The 18,765-nt window shown below is 43.7% G+C and overlaps 1 protein-coding gene and 1 long non-coding RNA gene across 5 annotated transcripts; one reads left to right on the forward strand and one right to left on the reverse strand.

Moving 5' to 3' along the window:
• Positions 1-10,759: 10,759 nt before the first annotated feature.
• Positions 10,760-15,182, forward strand: LOC120940600. Its single transcript, XM_040353553.1, has 5 exons — positions 10,760-11,146; positions 11,379-11,548; positions 11,683-11,751; positions 13,336-13,395; positions 14,514-15,182. The coding sequence occupies exons 1-5, from the start codon at positions 10,905-10,907 to the stop codon at positions 14,888-14,890; spliced, it is 918 nt and encodes a 305-aa protein (XP_040209487.1). The 5' UTR covers positions 10,760-10,904; the 3' UTR covers positions 14,891-15,182.
• On the reverse strand, positions 11,218-18,038 carry LOC120940601. 4 transcript variants are annotated; one of them, XR_005749453.1, is made up of 6 exons: positions 17,709-18,038; positions 17,512-17,619; positions 16,960-17,117; positions 14,055-14,177; positions 13,302-13,605; positions 11,218-11,542 (listed from the first exon to the last, which is right to left on the reverse strand). It is a non-coding gene; the product is annotated as an uncharacterized LOC120940601 (long non-coding RNA). The 4 variants fall into 4 exon arrangements; XR_005749452.1 differs by having other exon boundaries at positions 13,302-13,408; positions 17,512-18,038; XR_005749451.1 differs by having other exon boundaries at positions 17,512-18,038.
• Positions 18,039-18,765: the final 727 nt, after the last annotated feature.

The raw sequence follows: 18,765 nt of genomic DNA on the forward strand, positions 1-18,765 counted from the left end.
ACATTGTAATCTTAAAAGAAAACCTGTAAGGCCCTGTACACACGATTGGATATCTGATGGAATCTAATCCGGTGTATTTTTTTTTTCGGTTATCCGATGAAGCTGACTTTCATCAGTCTTGCCTGCACACTATCGGTCAAAAATCCGACTGTGTCCGAACACGGTTGCATAAAATACTATGATGTGCTGAGAAAAATGAAGTTCAATGCTTCCGAGCATGCCTCGAATTGATTCTAGGCATGCGTGGATTTTTGACAGATGGACTTCCACACAGACGATCGTTTTTTTTCTATCGGTTTTTTATCCATAGGAAAGTTTTAAAACATGTTCTATTTTTTTCACCAATGGAAAACAAACCGATGGGGCCCACACACGATCGGTTTGTTAGATGAAAAAAGTCCATCGGTTCATTTTCATCAGACAAACCAATCGTGTATACAGGGCTTTAGAGTCTGCAAAAGACTTGAGACTGAGGCCTCATACACACGACCGAGAAACTCGACGAGCAAAACACATCGTTTTGCTCGTCGAGTTCCTTGTGAAGCTGTCGAGAAACTACAACGACAACGACAAACTACAACGACAAGCCAAGTTTCTCCATTCCCGTTGAGGAAATAGAGAACATGCTCTCTTTTTGGCTCGTCGAGTTTCTCGACAGTTTCCTCGATGAAAATGTACACACGACCGGTTTCCTCGGCAAAAAAAATATCTCCCAGCAAATTTCTTGCTGTTTTTTGCCGAGAAACTCGGTTGTGTGCACGAGGCCTGAGACAGAGGTTCACCTTCCAGCAGGACAACAACCCTAAACAAAAAATACAGCCAGAGCTATAATTGAATGGTTTGGATAAAAGCATATTCATGTGTTAGAATGGCCCAGTCAAAGTCCAGACCTAAATCCAATTGAGAATTTGTGGCAAGACTTGAAAATTGCTGTTCACAGACACTCTCCATCCAATCTGACAGAGCTTGAGATATTTTGCAAATGAAAATGGCCAAAAATGTCACTTTCTAGATGTATAAAGCTGGTAGAGACATCTCCCAAAAGACTTGCAGCTGTAATTGCAGCAAAAGGTGGTTCTACAAAGTATTGACTCATGGGACTGGATACAAATGTACGCAACACTTTTCATATTTTACTTGTAAAAAAGTTGGTCTATCACATTAAATCCCAGTAAAATACATTTACATTTTGGTAACATGACAAAATGTGAAATTTCAAGGGATATGAATAATTTTTCAAGACACTGTATAAGAGCAGAGAAGCAAAGCATGTCTCTTCTGTAAACAAAATCCTGCCTGTTGGCCCATTTTCATTTTGTACATAAAGTTCCATATTAAAGGAGTTGTAAAGGATTTTTTTTTCACCTCAATGCAATCTATGCATTAAGGTGAAAAAACATCTGATGATGCCGGCCCCCACCCCCGAGCCCCCGTTTTACTTACCTGACCCCTCGAAAATGTCCCGCGCTCGGTCCCGAGATCCTCTTTGTCGCTCAGCCTGGCTGCTGATTGGCTAGAGCGGATGGATTGAGAGCAGCGCAGCCATTGGCTGGCGCTGCTGTCAATCACATTCAGTGACGCGGCGTGGCCAGGGGCGGGGCCGAGTGATACAGTGAGCGGGTATAGCCGCTCTCTGTATCACGGGAGCCCGCCTGCAAGGACTCATCACCATGCGAACTCTCTCGCATGAATGTGGTGAGTTCTTGCGTGGAGGACCAGAGACAGCCGCTGAGGGACCCCAGAAGACCACAGAAGAACTGCACAGTGGAGGTAAGTATGACATGTTTGTTATTTTAAAGAAAACATTTTTTTTCCCTTTACAACCACTTTAACTTAGGTCATATTTTATTTTATCTAAATATCTCCCACACAATATAAAATATATGCATATGACATAGTGACGGATGGGCAAAAAATTTGTGGTGGAAAGATGAATTCAGATGTAGTGTGGAACTGTGGAGAACGTCAAGCACATACTAAGGACCATTTTAGACTGCGCTATCCTACATATTAAAGACTAGGGCCCAGATTCTCAAAGGACTTACGACGGCGTATCGCCATGTACGCCGTCGTAAGTCCCAATGAGAGCCATCGTATCTATGCGGCTGATTCTTAGAATCAGTTACGCATAAATTTGGCTAAGATACGAGCGGCATAAGTCTCTTACGCTGTCGTATCTTAGTTACATATTGCCGATTCACAAATGTACGTGCGCCTGGCGTAACTTAATTTGAAAATCCAACGTGATACTGAGCATGCGCGCGCATGCACCGTGGGGTCATGATTAGTTTACATAAAACACGCCCCCCTGTTCCTCATTTGATTTAGGCGCGCTTACGCCGGCACATTTTCACTACGCCGCTGTAACTTTAGACGCAAGTGCTTTGTGAATACAGCACTTGCCTCTCTAAGTTGCGGCGGTGCAGCGTAAATACAATACATTTACGCCGCCCTACGTGAATCTGGGCCTAGGTTTATGGATGCTGTGCTGTATCTTGCATATTGTTGACCAGTAGCATTGGTAGGATCCTACATGATCTTAGGCAGTCCAGGGAACATGACATGGGTACTAAACATTGGTTATATTTAGGGATGATCAGTGACATTTCTGCTAAAATGGTTTTGCCTTTAGTGAAATTTAGGCAACATTTTATTTGCCTCTAATTGACTCCAATATTTTTTTTAGAAAATATCCCAGGGGAAATTTCTCATTTCCAGAGAAATTAACAAAACTCAAATTTCTTCTCAGGTGAAATGTTTAAGGAATACATTGGAATTCATTTGAGGTCATTTTTTATTTTGTTGCTGCTGATTTCTAGTAGTAAAGAAGAGCTCACAGAGCCGGAAACTTGTGGCAGTAGCCCTGGACAGGGCCGGACTGGCCCACCCGCAGATCGGGAGATATCCCGGTAGGCCGCCTGCCCTGAGGCTGCTTTAAGCTGTGGCTGACTGACTGCAGCGCTCGCGGTCCCCTCCCTCGCTGGCTCTCTCTTCTGTTACACACACACACAGTGGGGAATCTTCCGAGGTGTGTGTGTCACGTAAACTGGCTGGGTCTGTGTTCGTCTCGTCTGTGCTGTAGGAAGGTCCCGCCCCCCTAGACCAGCTCGTATGATAGTAGATGGAAGACTGATTGAATCAGTGTTTCGCCTATCATACTAGCTGGTCTAGGGGGGCGGGACCTTCCCTTTCTACAGCACAGATGAGATTAACACAGACCCAGCCAGCTCCTGTTTGTTACGTGACACACACCTCGGCAGATTCCCTGCTATGTGTGTGATCAAGGCAATGCCATGGTGAGTGCCATCCAACAGTGGGACTGCATACCCATCCAACAGTTGGGCTGCATACCCATCCAACAGTTGGGCTGCATACCCATCCAACAGTGGGGCTACATACCCATCCAACAGTGGGGATGCATACACATCCAACAGTGGGGCTGCATACACATCCAACAGTGGGGCTGCATACACGTCCACAGTGGGGCTACATTCATGTCCACAGTGGGGCTGCATTGATCTCTTTCTACATTTTCTGATCATCTCTTGTACTATGTCTGCAGTCTCTGACTATCTCTTGTACCATGTCTACAGTCTCTGACTATCTCCTGTACTATGTGTGCAGTCTCTGACCATCTCCTGTACTATGTGTGCAGTCTCTGACCATCTCTTGTATCATGTCTGCAGTCTCTGACCATCCCTTGTATCATTTCTGCAGTCTCTGACCATCTCCTGTACCATGTCTGCAGTCTCTGACCATCTCCTGTACTATGTCTGCAGTCTCTGACCATCTCATGTACCATGTCTGCAGTCTCTGACCATCTCCTGTATCATGTCTGCAGTCTCTGACCATCTCCTGTACCATGTCTGCAGTCTCTGACCCTCTCCTGTACCATGTCTGCAGTCTCTGACCCTCTCCTGTACCATGTCTGCAGTCTCTGACCATCTCCTGTATCATGTCTGCAGTCTCTGACCATCCCCTATATCATGTCTTCAGTCTCTGACATCTCTTATATCATGTCTGCAGTCTCTGACCACCTCCTGTATCATGTCTGAAGTCTCTGACCATCTTTTATATCATGTCTGCAGTCTCTGAGGGAGTCTGGAGAGGAGTCAAGAGAGGGAGAGCTGCCAGGATGGGGGTCATGGGAGAAGTCAGATGTGTGTGGACTATGGAGAGGAGACGATAGGATAAAACCAGAGCCACCAAGCTGGAGCCGACTGACTAATCCCTGCACGGTGCACCTGAGAGGAGGTCAGTGACAGCGCCGACCGGGCCAGTCTAAGGGGGGGGGGGGTCACTAATGTAAGGGGGAGTGAATACAACAATGTAAGGGGGGCACTGATATAAAGGTTTTCCCCCTATATTAGTAATCCCCCCTACCGTATTGCATAGCTCCCAACTGTCCCTGATTTGGAGCAATGTCCCTCTGTCCTGCTCATTTGTCCCTCATTTTGGTCTGATCTATATAGATGTACATAAAATGCATTATTTATCTTTCAAAAAGTGTTTACCAGTGCTAAACCTTTCATCTCCTTTAAGGGGGTGTGGCAGGGTGTCCTATGCCCACATATGTTTGTTAGTAGGTATCCTTAGTGTCTTTCTGCTGGAAGGTGGTCTCTGGTCAACAGAGCCCCCCCCCACATTCCCAGAGCTCCTGGGGTCCCCCTCGATGATTGACCACTTTTAGTACTATTAACTGGAATTTGCTATATATATAAAGCCCTATGTGCTTTCATATCTGTCTTCTCTATATATAATACGCTCTTCAAATGTGCTTTAAAATGCATGGTTTTCCCTTTTATGAACCAGAAAATAATGACGTTGTGCTGTTGGGCTGGTATAAAAATGCTATTGGGCTGGTATGAATTTTTTTCCAGGGCTGGATTTTATTCCCAGTCTGGCCCTGGTCCTGGAGCTGGAGCATAGGTACTGGCTGCCAGGGGCTAGTGACTCCATGGCTTTTACTGCCTAACTGTTGTACACTATGCTGTATATAGTGCTACTCCTGGAGGAGCCACTTGATTGGTTCTCTGTTCTTTGTCTTGACTGTGGATAACCTCAGCCCCTTTGACACACTAGATTAAGCAGATAGAAATTTCAATACTGCAATGCTTTGCGCTCGCAGGTCACCTTTTTTTTAAGCCTACCAGAGCCTATTGCTCTAATCAGATGCTTCAAAAACACCCCCCCTCCGCTGCTGTAATTCACACGCTCGGCATCCAAAAAGGGTCAGGATGTCTGAATAGGGGGTGGCGGTGGTGGGCAAGGATAGATTCATGCAATGCATGAATCTATCCATCTACATAGAGGGGGTGGCTGGGGAGAGGGGTTGGGGCCCATGCGCCCTTAATGGACGGACTACCACTGCCAGACTGATTAGTGGAAACAGAATTCAGTATATTGTTGCGAATTAACCACATCAAGGCCGCACACTTTTACTCCTTTCCAGTGCAGGCCAATGACAATTACTCAGTCATGCAACAATGTACCCAAATTAAATGTGTATCATGTAATAACTTTCCTGCAAATAGTGTACTGTACTGCTAGAGTATGCTTTAGGAATGACAATTCTAAGACCTGGGTCTACTGCAATGGGTACCCCTTACTATAGTGAATAGATTTAGTCCTTGGGCAGCAGTTTATCTAAAGATCTAGATTTGTTTGAAGCTTCTCCAGTACTTATCCCACAGATATATAGTGTTCCAGACCAGTCTCCCTGCAGCAAGAGTCTGTAAACTGTCAGTAGCTTAGTCCTCAGCCTCTACACACTCAGGTCTGCTCTCTCCAATTTCCAGCACACAGGACCCCAATCTCTGGCTCAGTTTGCAGGCTTGTGTCAGGTGGGTGCATACCCAGGTGGACAAATGTGCTCACTCTGGTCCCTTTGTGGCAAAAAGGAATCTTCCCTGGTCTGCAGCCCAGGAAATGTAGCATTCTCTTCCCTCTCACTGTCTCTTTATAGGTAATTCAATGGTCTATAGGATTCTACAGCATGGCTTCCATTAGGAACTTCAACTCTCATGCCGCGTACACACAACCGTTTTTCATGTTCATTTTTTTTAATGTCATTAAAAACGATCGTGTGTGGGCTTCAGAGCATTTTTCAGGTTCTGAAAAACGGCCAAGTTTTTTTTCGAACATGCTCTATTTTTTCACAACGTTTTTAACGTTGTCGTTTTTCGGGTTGTAAAAAATGGTGGTGTGTGGGCTTTAACGAAATGAAAAATCCGCGCATGCTCAGAAGCAAGTTATGAGACGGGAGCGCTCGTTCTGGTAAAACTACCGTTCGTAATGGAGTAAGCACATTCATCACGCTGTAACAGACAGAAAAGCGCGAATCGTCTTTTACTAACACAAAATCAGCTAAAGCAACCCAAAGGGTGGCGTCATCCGAATGGAACTTCCCCTTTATAGTGCCGTTGTACGTCACCGCTAGAGCATTTTTTTTTTCATGATCGTGTGTATGCAAGACCGTTTTAATGATCAAGTTGAAAAAAACATCGTCTTTTCTAGAGCCTGAAAAACGTCGTTTTTTACAACCCGAAAAGTTATCGTGTGTACGTGGCATTACAGTTCAGTGCGGCCAGTACACAAGTGTATGGCAATCCTTTGGCTTGTCTTCTCCCCCTGCTGTTGGGAATCAGACAGTGTTTCTAGATCCAGGATAACTGTCTAGTGAGGGCAAAATGAGCAGTGGCAGCTGTGTTCTAACTTGCTCCCTATCTAGCCAAACACTTAGGCCTCGAACACACGACCAGTTTCCTCGTCAGAATCCATCAAGAAACTTGGTGGGAGAGTTTTTTTGCCGAGGAAACCGGTCGTGAGTACATTTTTCATCAAGGAAACTGTCGAGGAACTCGACGAGCCAAAAAGAGAGCAAGTTCTCTTTTTCCTCGACGGGAGTCTCAAATTGGCTCGTCGAGTTCCTCGTCGGGCTGGTTTCCGACGAGAAACTCAAGCGTGTGTATGCTAAGAAACCCGCGCATGCTCAGAAAAAACTATGAGACGGGAGCGCACCTTCAGTAAAAGTATCGTTTGTCATGGAGATAGCAAATTCGTCACGCTGCCAACATTATTGCATCGTTTAAATGCCGCACATTTCAATCATCTTTAGAATGGGACAAAAATGAACAATAATTATCTTCTTTTGCTGCTGATATTCACACAGAGTTCTGCCAATTTTTTGTTAACCTTTTTCATGCTGATCTCATGAATATTTTGGAATATTTTATCTCTGTCGTTTTTGTTTGCTTTCTTTCAAATCCAGATCTTCATTTAAGATTATTTCATTCTTATTAAATTTATAGTCATATCCATGTTTTTTTTGAGTCAAGTTACCACCATTGTAACATTCTTGTTTGGTCTTATCTGATCTGTCCCTTTATAATTAGACCTTTTATATTCTTTGTAAAGTTAACCTGCCTTCTCACAAGCGACATTTTTGGTTGGAGGAAAAACACATAGACAAGTATGAACTGTAAACCAAAAAAAGACCATTTATTTTGGTAAACATATAAAGAAATAAATAAAGAAAATAAATACAAGGCAGCACTCAATAACCTGCTGCAAGTTGTGCACTTGTGTGTGGAGACTAAAATTGGGACATTGAGGGGAACATACAGGAAGGAGCCCAATCTGGTCTTGGACTCCCAGAGGTCAGGAACAGTAGCAGGTCAGTCAGATGTCCCAAGGTTGTGATACTACAGCAGACTGCCTTCTGTCAGACCACCTAGAAGCAAGGGAATCCCTTCTTGCTCTTCCTGACAGCCTTCCTTGCTGCCTTCCCTGCAGCCTACTCTGCAACCTTCTCTGCAGCCTTCCTTCTCTGCTTGGCTGGAGGCGGTGCCACTGGAGTTGTACTTGTGCCAGGAGGAGGAGGAGAAGAAGGTAGAGGAGGAGGAGGTGGGGAAAGAGAAGGAGAAGGAGGAGGAGAAGGAAAAGGAGGAGAAGAAGGTGGAGAAGAAGTAGGAGGAGGAGGAAGAGGAAGAAGAGGAAGAAGAAGGAAGAGGAGGAGGAGGAGGAGGAAGAGAAGGAAGAGGAGGAGGAGGAGGAGGAGGAAGAGAAGGAAGAGGAGGAGAAGAAGGATGAGGAAGAGGAGGAGAAGAAGGATGAGGAGGAGGAGGAGAAGGATGAGAAGAAGGAGGAGAAGGAGGAGGAGGAAGAGAAGGAAGAGGAGAAGAAGGATGAGAAGAAGAAGGAGGGAGAGGAGGAGGAGTAGGAGGAGGAGGAGGTTGGTAATTAGCTGGTGGGGGAGGATGGCCGAGCCTGAGCCCCCTCACCCCCTTATTCAAAAGACTGATCAGCAGGGGCTCAAATAAGAGGCGCTGCTCCTTGCTCATTTGTGCCATTTTGGCAATCACAAGGGTGCCATAGCTCTCTTCAGTGATGGTAGGCTGCTGGAGGGCGGCCTGTGCCTCTCGAATCAGGCCCAGTGCAGCCTCACTCACCCTCAGATCCCTCCTGGCCCTTCTTGATTGAAGGCGGATGGGAGGCACCTGACACCTTGTGCTGCTACTTGGCCCTGCCACCTCCTCTATGCCACTTGGCCCTGCCACCTCCTCTGTACCACTTGGCCCTGCCACCTCCTCTGTGCCACTCACCCTGGCCTCCTCCTGCCTGGCACTTTCCTGACCCTCCTCCTGGCTGATGTCGTCCTGTGTATAAAAAAGGGACAGTTTGACATTTGTGTTCAAAATTCACACACAATTTTCAGCTCATGACTGTTGCAATATGAGTTTTGAGAAATTGAAAAACCAAACATTCTGACCCCAGCAGTTTGCATTATTTTATCCCCAACTTTTGTGGCCACTACTGACTAATGATATGGGAAACACATTTAGCTAAACCATTCTTATTTTTTATCATATTAACATCTATTTTGCAGCATTTAAACCCCAAACATTTCAATATTAAAATACTATACCTGGCTCCAGACAGCCATATCCGGCTCTTCCTCCAGGATGGAAGGCTCCTCATGCTCCTGAGAGAACTCATCTTCATCAGAAGGAGGATCAGGTTGTCTGCAGGGAAGGCTGGAGGGAAGGCTGAAGGGAAGGCTGGACCTTCTTCTTGATGTGATTCTTCTGGGTTGTCTGGGGGGAAAGCTGGAAAGTGACTCCCTTACTTCTAGGTGGTCATCCAGAAAGGACAGTTTGCTGTAGTACCACAACTTTGGTACATATACCTGCCCTGCTCCTGCTCCAGACCTCATCGAATCCAGGACCATGTTGCATGCTTTCCTGTATGAGCCTCTCAATGTCCCAATTCTAGTCTCCAGCTGCTCAGCTGTAACATGGGGCCCCACCTGTCTGTGCACAAATGGGAGCAGGCTATTGAGTGCTGCCTTTCTTAGATCTTTATTTCTGGACCTAGGGTCTAGACATGTGCACAGCAAAAATTTTCGTTTATTTCTGTTTCGTTTCTGTTCGTTTATCGTGATTCGTAACGAGTCGTAATTTCGTAAGACGTTAGTTATCGTATTCGTACTCTTTAGTATTTTCGTAACACTCTTTTTTCCGTTTCCGTTTTTTTTTGTTAGTTTATTTTTCGTTGAATCGAGATTCGTATTTTCGTTATGTTTTGTATTCTGCTTCGTTCGTATTTTTTGAATGAATTTATTTGTTTATTCGTTTTTACGTTGGTATATTTTTCGTTTTTTTAGATTCGTATTTACATTATATTTACCATCGTGCCGCATTCGTATTTTCGTAGGAAATAGATCTTCGTTGTTTTATCATCATTCGTATTTTCGTGTCTTGTTTCATTCGATTGTAAAAACGTGCTTTAGTAGATCTTAGTGCATTCGTAATTCAGTTAAAATACATTTTACGTTGATTCAACACACTACTCATTGTAATTTTGTAAATCTAACTTGGCTGCGATAGACTACTTGACGGTCTTACTGATACTGACTGATTATTACTTTCGTAAGATTGTTTGAGTAAATTTGTAATCGGGCCTTAATTCGTTATTTTACGCAATGTGTCAGAATTGCTCCGCTAACGCTGCTAATGTGTGTTGTAAATCATTCGTACTTTCGTAAGTACATCGCAGCAAATCTTAACCATTCGAAAATGTCATACTTTACTTTCGTTTTCGATGCGCGGCTTATAGCCTCCGCCCCTGGACTCCATTTTGAGACGGTGTATGAGTGCGTGGTTTGGCGAGGGAGGAACAGAGAGCAGGGCAGAGGTGGGCTTGTCGAATTTCGACTTGTTTTTGTGTGGTGGTTTCACTGGTTTGCTATCTTTTGGGCAATTAAAATCATGTATAGGAGTGAGAATGGACATGTGAGTGTTGAGACTGAGAGTGAGAATGTTGGTGTTAGTCAGTGTGTTGATGTGAGACTTGTTGGTGTGACTGAGAGTGAAGTGGAGGAGAGGTGTGGAGCAGATGAGATGAGTGTGGTGGAGGAGAGGCATGGAGGGGAGAAGAGGCATGGAGGGAAGAGGAGGCGTGGAGGGGAAGAGAGGAGTGGAGTGGAGGACAGGTGTGGAGGAGAGGAGAGGAGTAGAGTCGAGGAGAGGCATGGAGGGGAGAGTAGGCATGGAGGGAAGAGGAGGCATGGAGAGAAGAGGAGGCATGGAGAGAAGAGGAGGCATGGAGGGGAAGAGAGGAGTGGCGTGGAGGAGAGTAGTGGAGTGGAGGAGAGGAGCGTAGTGGAGGAAAGGCGTGGAGGAGAGAGGAGGCGTGAAAGGGAGGAGAGGAGGGTAGTGGAGGAAAGGCGTGGAGGAGAGAAGAGGCGTGAAAGGGAGGAGAGGAGGGTAGTGGAGGAAAGGCATGGAGGGGAGAGGAGGCGGGGAGGGGAGGATTGGTGTGGAGTGAAGCCGAGGCATGGAAGGGAATGTGGAGGTGTAGTGGAGCGGGAGCATGGCAAAGAAAGGAGACATGTGGCCCCTCCTATGTCAGATAGTGCGGACTCAGATGTGCAGCAGAACAAGCGAACCAAGAGACAGAAATCAAGGGGACCCATATATACCAAAGAGGAGAATGCTGCATTGGTTGCTGCAGTATCAAAAGAAAAAGTGACACTCTTCTGCCAATCCGTGCCAGCATCTGAGAAGTCAGCAGCCTGGGAACGAGTCCGGGACTCCGTGAATGCGGTCTCCAAGTTTCACAGGCCCACCAATGGCGTCAGACACAGGTAATTAATATTAAAATATTCTTTCACTCTTGTGTAAAAAATACACAGTTTTGTAGTCAATAACAAAAAAGTAACAGTTCAACGTAACCAAAAAATTTATTTGTCACAGCCACATGCTGAACAGTATACATATAACCATCACAATGTGAAAAGAAATGTGGTTTTCAAAAAACATTAATCTAAGTATTTGTTTTTTTATTAATGTAATTGTAATGTTTATGTACATTTGCAGGTTCTATGATTGTCGGGCAACGGTTACAAAGAAGATGCAGAGGCTTCGACTAGGACAAAACCGAGGAAAGCCTATCAAGTTGCGAGAGTGGGAGGCGGAGCTAAGAGATGTCCTTCTGGCAGAGGATGTCCCTGGATTCAGCAGCAGGGGTCAAAATCATAGAGCTGGTGGTGAGGAAAATTAAATATATCATTATAATTTATATATATTGCAGTTATAATATATTTGTAAAGCTATCTTATTGTTTATGATGACTACACATGTATGACTTTTATTTTTATTTTTTTACATTCATGTTTTCCAGATCAAGAAACATCATCCTTGGAAGGATCAGCTCCAACTCCAAGTACATCCTATCAACAACATTCTGGTGGTGAGTACCCAACACAAAGGATATCTAATGAACTGCTATTTACTACTTGGACCAAGTCACTGTGCCATGCAGACCGTCACAGTTGAGACAATTAGGTGCCGTTTCTGTCTCCCTGGCTACTCAGCTTTCACTATCACAGTCGAGAGCAGAAGGCTCGTTATGCACAGTGAGCCGAAAAAATAGCAATGCAAAATAGTGGGCAGCAATAGAGCAGCTGAAGAGAACTTTTTAAAATTAACCAGCAGGTGATTGGTTGGTTGCTATGCGGCCCTAACAAACAACATTATGCTGGATAACTTCAGCAACTTCTGCTCCACCCACTATAGTATTTATTGTGTCTACGGTTCTGTGTGCCCAAGCAAGGTAGCAAGGTCAGAGCTGTGGATGCTGAATTGTGACGGGGGCAGAGCTGCGTGGGGCTGTTAGGTGAAGGTGGGTCAAGTTGCAGGGTGGGACAGAGAACACAGCTGTTCACATGTGCTGTGAAGGTGGGTGAAATTTACCACTGTGAAGGGGGTTCAGATCAGAACATAATTGTGAAGGGGAAACTGTCATGTGAAGGTTCTGATCAGGTTCTGAAGGTTCTGAAGGTTACATCAGCTTCTGAGGAAGCTGATGTAAGAAATGTGATTTTTAAATCAAAAGGTGGGTATAGTAGTAGTATGTATGCACCCTTCCAAATTCAAACTTGCCTGCTTTCATTTTGTGACTAGATTTTGAGGGATGCCGAGAAAGGGGTGAGAGCTCCGCCAACAGCATAGTTTGAAAGGGAGTCCTTCTCTCATCGATCACAGGGGGGGAAGAGAGAGGAGAACACATCGATAACAGCTTTGATTTGACATTGCCGTGTTCCCCGCCGCTTGCTGCCACATACATCCCCTCCTCCGGGACTTTTATCCTGTCCAATCCCAGGACGGGCGATCTGTAAATTAAAGTTTCCTGGCCATGGGGCAGGGCTGTTTAGTAGCGGGAAAACATCAATTGAAATGAAAGCGTTTATCGCTCTTTACCTGCAGCACATGTAGGCTGCATGGTGGGCACAGGGTGCATTGGTGGGCACAGGCTACATAGGTGGGCACAGGCAGGCTTCATTGGTGGTTTTGGATAAAGTTGGTGTTAATATTTTTTTTTAATATTTTATTCTGCATAAAACAATTTTGTGTCATTTAATGAGATAATTTATGAGGGCGTGTTTAGGGGTTGAATTAGGGGTGGGGCAAGCTAAGGGTTGGGTGTGGCAACTAACTGTTGGCTAGTAACCCTTGAGGCCTGGCTAGTAGCTAATTTAGCCCTGGTACTATGTATATGGGGGTTGTAGTAAATGATATGTAGATACTTGATAGCATATTTTACATATATTTTGTTAATCTTAAAAATTGCCAGAAATGTAACATCTGTTTTAACACATCAGCAACTTCTGATTATATTTTACATTTCCTCAGTCCATTTTTGGTTGAATATTTGATTTCATAGTAGAAAATATTGTAGTTATACGACATATCTCAGGCAAAAATTGTAAATACAGCTGTTGACTTTTTCATGAACATTACCTTGACTCTTCACTCTTTCTTCCATCTTTAACAGAAAGCTGCATTCAAGACCCTCCAGCATCGGCTTCTGGCAGGACCATTGCTCCTCCTCAGGGTAAGTGCATGATCTGGGAAGAAACAGGACACAGCACTAACTCCATTATCATCATGTACCCTATTTACACATAGGCATTTTCATGTAATACACCTAAAAGTTCAATTTAAAAATTCGTACAAAAATGACACCTCATACCTTTAGAACGTGAAAGTGAAAGGGACACTGTGATTTGAAGGGGGATTGATATATCAAGGAGGACTGCGCAAACTGTGGAAATAAATGAGAGTGGCTGTGATGTCAGAGATTCATTCCTATCACAAAGATTTTTTGCTGAACTCCACCGTGTTGAAATTTTTTTTCTGCCTTTGGTTCTTTTAATGATTTTGAATTTAGTAGCCCTTATTGAAAGGTGTTCAACAGCTCTTTTGCGCTTTTTTTTTAAACTACCGTTAAGCCTATAATATCTATACATAATATCTCTATAACCTGTATGGTTTAGAAGATATTCGCCCTGCAAACCTAGCACGGCACACTAAATTACTTACAAGGTTATTAGCTCATAATGAGCTAGTATGCTGTGCATACTAGCTCATTATGCCTTTGCTTTACAGGTATTTTTTTATCTTTTAGTGGGTATAAAAGCGCTACAAAGGTTTTTGCAGTAGGATATCAAAAATACTACGATAATAAATTTAGAAGACATATGCCCTTTTTACCTGCAACCTACTGGGACCCTTTAAGAACTTTATCTTCAACATTATCTTCACTCTTTCTTCCGTCTTTAACAGAAAGCTTTTCAGGAGTTAAATGTGCGTGTCATATGCTGATAAATATGTTATCTAATAAAGAAAAAAGATTTTCTGTTTAAGGCATTTTCTGTTTCTGCAATTTTTATATTGTATTTATTTACTTCTATAAAGGTTATTTTATTAAATAACCTTTTAAATTTTTTTAACTTTAGGATATAAATGCAATGTGTAGATTTACCTAAATAAGTTTAAATTGATTTTTTGTTTTCTCTCATTCATTAATACAACTTATCCCCCCTCCCCAACTCAATCTTTCATTTGCTCCATTATTCAATATTACTACTACATAAAAGTCTAATCTGAATAAATTCATTACTATGAACGCTTTCATCATTCATCAAACTTTGCCTATCTTATCTATTTCAGATCAGCAATACCACCCTGAGAGGAGAGTACAGTGCAGCCCGCACTCTCCTGTTCTTCTTTTGGAGAGGCTGGAGATTCAGCCAGAGATTACCCCTATCATTCCCCAGACTCCTGATTTCTCCCCCGGCCCAGAGGAGGAGCACAGAGGACAAGGTTCATTCATTCAGCCACCCCATGCCCTGATGCCACCTACTGCTGTACCGCCTTTCCCAACTGTGCAGGAGATCATTCTGAGGGAGCTTATAGAATTAAGGTGTGACAACCGAAAACTACAACGAAAGGTCAAAAGGCTTACCCGGCTTACCCATCAGTTGAGCAGGCAGCAAACTGAGAGTTTTGAAATAATTTTGGCCCGGGCAAGCCAACAACACAATTAGGCATTGGACAGAGTATATTTTGTTTACTTGAAGATATTTCCAGACACATTGCTCCAATGCCTGGGAGCTACGATGAACATATAACCAACAAAGACGTTTTGAAAAATGAAGGCTAGACCTTCCTCTGCCCATCTCATCGCAAATTATTATGCAGAATCGATCTTTTTACTGTTCCTTGATTTTGGTAGAAACGTTTTCTTATGCTGCCAAGTTACACCTACCCAGCATGTGTGTTTGTAATTTCTATGAAAATATTTTTTTTTTTGTGAATATAAAACTATTTTTGGTCTAATATTATTATTATTATTATTATTTATTTATATACATCATCACATTATCTGCTAAATTATTATGTATTCATTTCCCACACACAATAGTATTTTATTCCGAACTTCAAACTCTAAGGGCCAGATTCACAGAGTAGATACGACGGCGTATCTGCTGATTCGCCGTTGTATCTGTTGTTCTATCTATGCTATAGATAGCCATAAGATCCGACAGCTGTAATTGTTTTACACTGTCGGATCTTAAGATGCAATACCGCGGCCGCCGCTGGGGGGGAGTTTGCGTCGTAAACCAGCGCCGGGTATGCAAATTAGGAGTTACGGCGATCGACGGCGGTTTTTCGCGTTACATAGTTACATAGTTACATAGTTAGTCAGGTTGAAAAAAGACACAAGTCCATCCAGTTCAACCACAAAAAATAAAAAAACAAAAATAAAAAACACAGTAAAATCCTATACACCCAACTCCATTCCCACAGTTTCACGTCGCAAAGTTAGTCTTTTTTTTTTGGTGCCCTAACTTTAGTCAGCAAGCGTATTGCTGTCTAAAAGTATGGCCGTCGTTCCCGAGTTGAAATTTTAAAAATAACGTCGTTTGCGTAAGCCGTCCAGTAATACGGAATTACGCTACGCGCGTCGCCGTTCGAAAAAATTACGTCACGGCGCGCAATGCACGACGGGAGTTCGGAAACGGAGCATGCGCGGTAGGTCCGGCGCGGGAGCGCGCCTAATTTAAATGGCACACGCCCATTTAAATTGTCCCGCCTTGCGCCGGAGGCCGCCGGCGTAGGTTTGCATCGCAAGTGCAAGTACTTGCGATGAAAAATTGCGGCGGTGTAACGTAGATGATACGTTACGCCGCCGCTCTTCTATGTGAATCTGGCCCACACAGTCTACCTTAAACTATTCATTTATATTTTAATGTTTCCCCACTGTTAGTGGACACTGGACAGTAAAACAACACAGGAAGCAGGGGGGGGGGGATACTAACAGCAGTGGGAGTGTGGATACTGGAATAAGATAGCCAGGGTGAAAAATTATAGACCGAGGGGCTAGGGAGGTAGCGGAGGACAATATAAGTAGACATTAGGGAAAAACATGTATCCCACTATCACATCTTGTAAAGACACGTGGAGGCATTTTGCAATTTTGTATCTTCAAATGGTATGCAGCAGAGCTGAGTTAGGCAGAGAATGTACCCGATCGGCAGGGATGGACTGGGACAAAAATTTGGCCCTGGACTTCATCCAGACTGGCCCACTTTGACAGGACAACTCCCGCAACCCCCCCCCCCCCGGCCACCCAAGCCCCCTCTCCCCCTTCACTAGCCCCTAGCCGTTCTACTTTATTAGGCAGTACCACTGGGGAAGCTAGACATTATTTCACCCGGGGCAAAGAATCAGTTTGGTGCCCCCCCCCTTATGGGACAAGATTAGGCAGAAGTGAGAAACTCCCAGGCCATAGCTGTTAAATCAGCTGTCCGTCCCCTCCCCCATGCTCCTCTGTCGTCCCCCCTTGCTCCTCTGGTCCTCCCTCTGCTTCTTTGTTCCCCCCCAGGTGAGCGCTGTGGGTAGGGAGAGACAGAGGAGCTGAGGGGGGCGGCGGTCTGCTGTCACTGAAGCCGGCCCACTGAGCCATCGGTCCACCGGGAAACTCCCTGTAGTCCCAATGGCCAGTCCATCCCTGCCGATCGGTAAACTAATGAGAAAATATCTGCTTTCGCTGCAATGGAATTTTAATCACTATTCCAAAAGATAATACAGTTCCCAGTCTCCCTGTTCTTACCTTGCATGGAGCTGAGCAGCATTCAGATCCCTGGTGGTCAGAATGGAATCAAAATACCAGGGCCAAGATAAAGCATGAGTTTAGATTTGTAGCTCTGGGAAGTGTGGAGGTGATACACTGACAATGGCATAGAAGAAATTATTTCGATGTCAAAAAACCTAAAATAAGTAACACAACTGTATTCCATATATACATCAAAATAACATTTTTGCACATTATGCATTCCATGACACACACCAATATACTTACTCACACCCACTTAAAATATACATATACACAGTGACACACACTGACCCATAAAGACGACACACACTTTAACTGACAGACACACTGGCCAATAAATGAAGTGCCTTGTAAACAAAGCCAGACTGACCCAGACACTTAATCACAGAAAAACACAGACATACTCACATTGACCCTTAAACACACAGACTAACCCCATACTCACTCACACACAATGACAAATAAATGTGATTTATTTAAAAAAAAAAGTCATACAAGTATATCATTATAACATCCTAAGTGGGGTTTACTCTTAGTCTTAATACTTACTATGAAGTGCTGAAAAAACCTCATGTGTTTTTCTATTTGCTTCCTCCTCATCCACATCCAGGTCCAATGTTAGGCATGCATGTGAGACATGACGTCAGTAAATTGCAACTGCAAAAAAAGAGAGAGGGATATAAATTAGAAGAAATAATTAATGGAATGATGGAAGGTGAGTAGGGGAAAATTGATAAGCCACTCACGTGTTTAAGGGTGCCACAGGCAACATACTTAACCAGGATTAAATCCATAGTGTGGTGAGATGTCTTCCAAACGTGAACTGTAATATTTCTTCTTTGAGGGCAGGTGGCAGCAGTCTGCACTGCAGCAAGAGCACAGTAGGAGGAGAGCCCCAGTGTTTGTGGGAGTATTGCGAGCCGTGGAATTGTGGAGTAGGTTTCTTTATGGAATGGTAGCTTTTTTTTTTTGTGGCTTAATTTCAGAGCCAAGGAGTCAAAACATTACTCCAAAAACGAATGAAAAATAAACAAACTAACCCCAGCTTGGGTTGATAAAATTCTTGCAAACGGTGGTAGTAGATATTGGATTTGTGAATGTAAACAAAAACTATTATTATTTATTAATTATTATTATTATTATTATTATTATTATTATTATTATTATTACCCTTATGCATAGATCTACTTCAATTCAAACGTTTGCAAGTTGTAAGATGTGATGGGAAATAATAAAATCAACAAAAACAAACATAGTGCATGTCAGGATTCAAAATAGATATATCAACAGAAATGAATAAATATATAGTACTTTTAGCTACCTGGAAGACTATATTAATGCTTACCTGTATGTAGGTGCTTGAAATACCTCCATTCATGGTTTAGGGGATAATTTAGAACGATCGTGCATTTTCTTAAGGTGGTCATGCCAGGACTGGCAGACCTGCGTGCATAGCATAGAAGCTGATTATGTAATACTCACCTGCGATCAAAGCCCCCGCTGCAGTGGCCGACACATCATCGGGCAGCAGCATGTAGGCCCGGAGTTACTTCGGGGTTTTGCGCTGTGATTGCCCAGAGACGCTAAACCTGCACGTTTAACAGCGGGATTACATGTCGCCAGCCGTTGTGTCGGCCACCGCAGCGAGGTTTTCGCCGATCAGTGGTATTACATAATGAGCTAGTATGCTATGCATACTAGCTCATTATGATATAGTATGCAGGTATTTGCCTTTGTCTTGCACGTATTTTATTTTTGTATTTTATTTAAAGTGGGCTTGCAACCACATTATTAAATATTTGT

This window comes from Rana temporaria, chromosome 5 (assembly GCF_905171775.1).
Source record: "Rana temporaria chromosome 5, aRanTem1.1, whole genome shotgun sequence".
Lineage (NCBI taxonomy): Eukaryota > Metazoa > Chordata > Amphibia > Anura > Ranidae > Rana > Rana temporaria.

Bases quoted from the DNA above. Each gene is read 5' to 3' on its own strand.
- LOC120940600 (XM_040353553.1), top strand. From the start codon at position 10,905: ATGTCAGATAGTGCGGACTCAGATGTGCAGCAGAACAAGCGAACCAAG. The intron at 11,549-11,682 runs GTGAGGAAAATT...CATGTTTTCCAG, and splicing joins TCAAAATCATAGAGCTGGTG to ATCAAGAAACATCATCCTTG. The intron at 11,752-13,335 runs GTGAGTACCCAA...CATCTTTAACAG, and splicing joins CTATCAACAACATTCTGGTG to AAAGCTGCATTCAAGACCCT.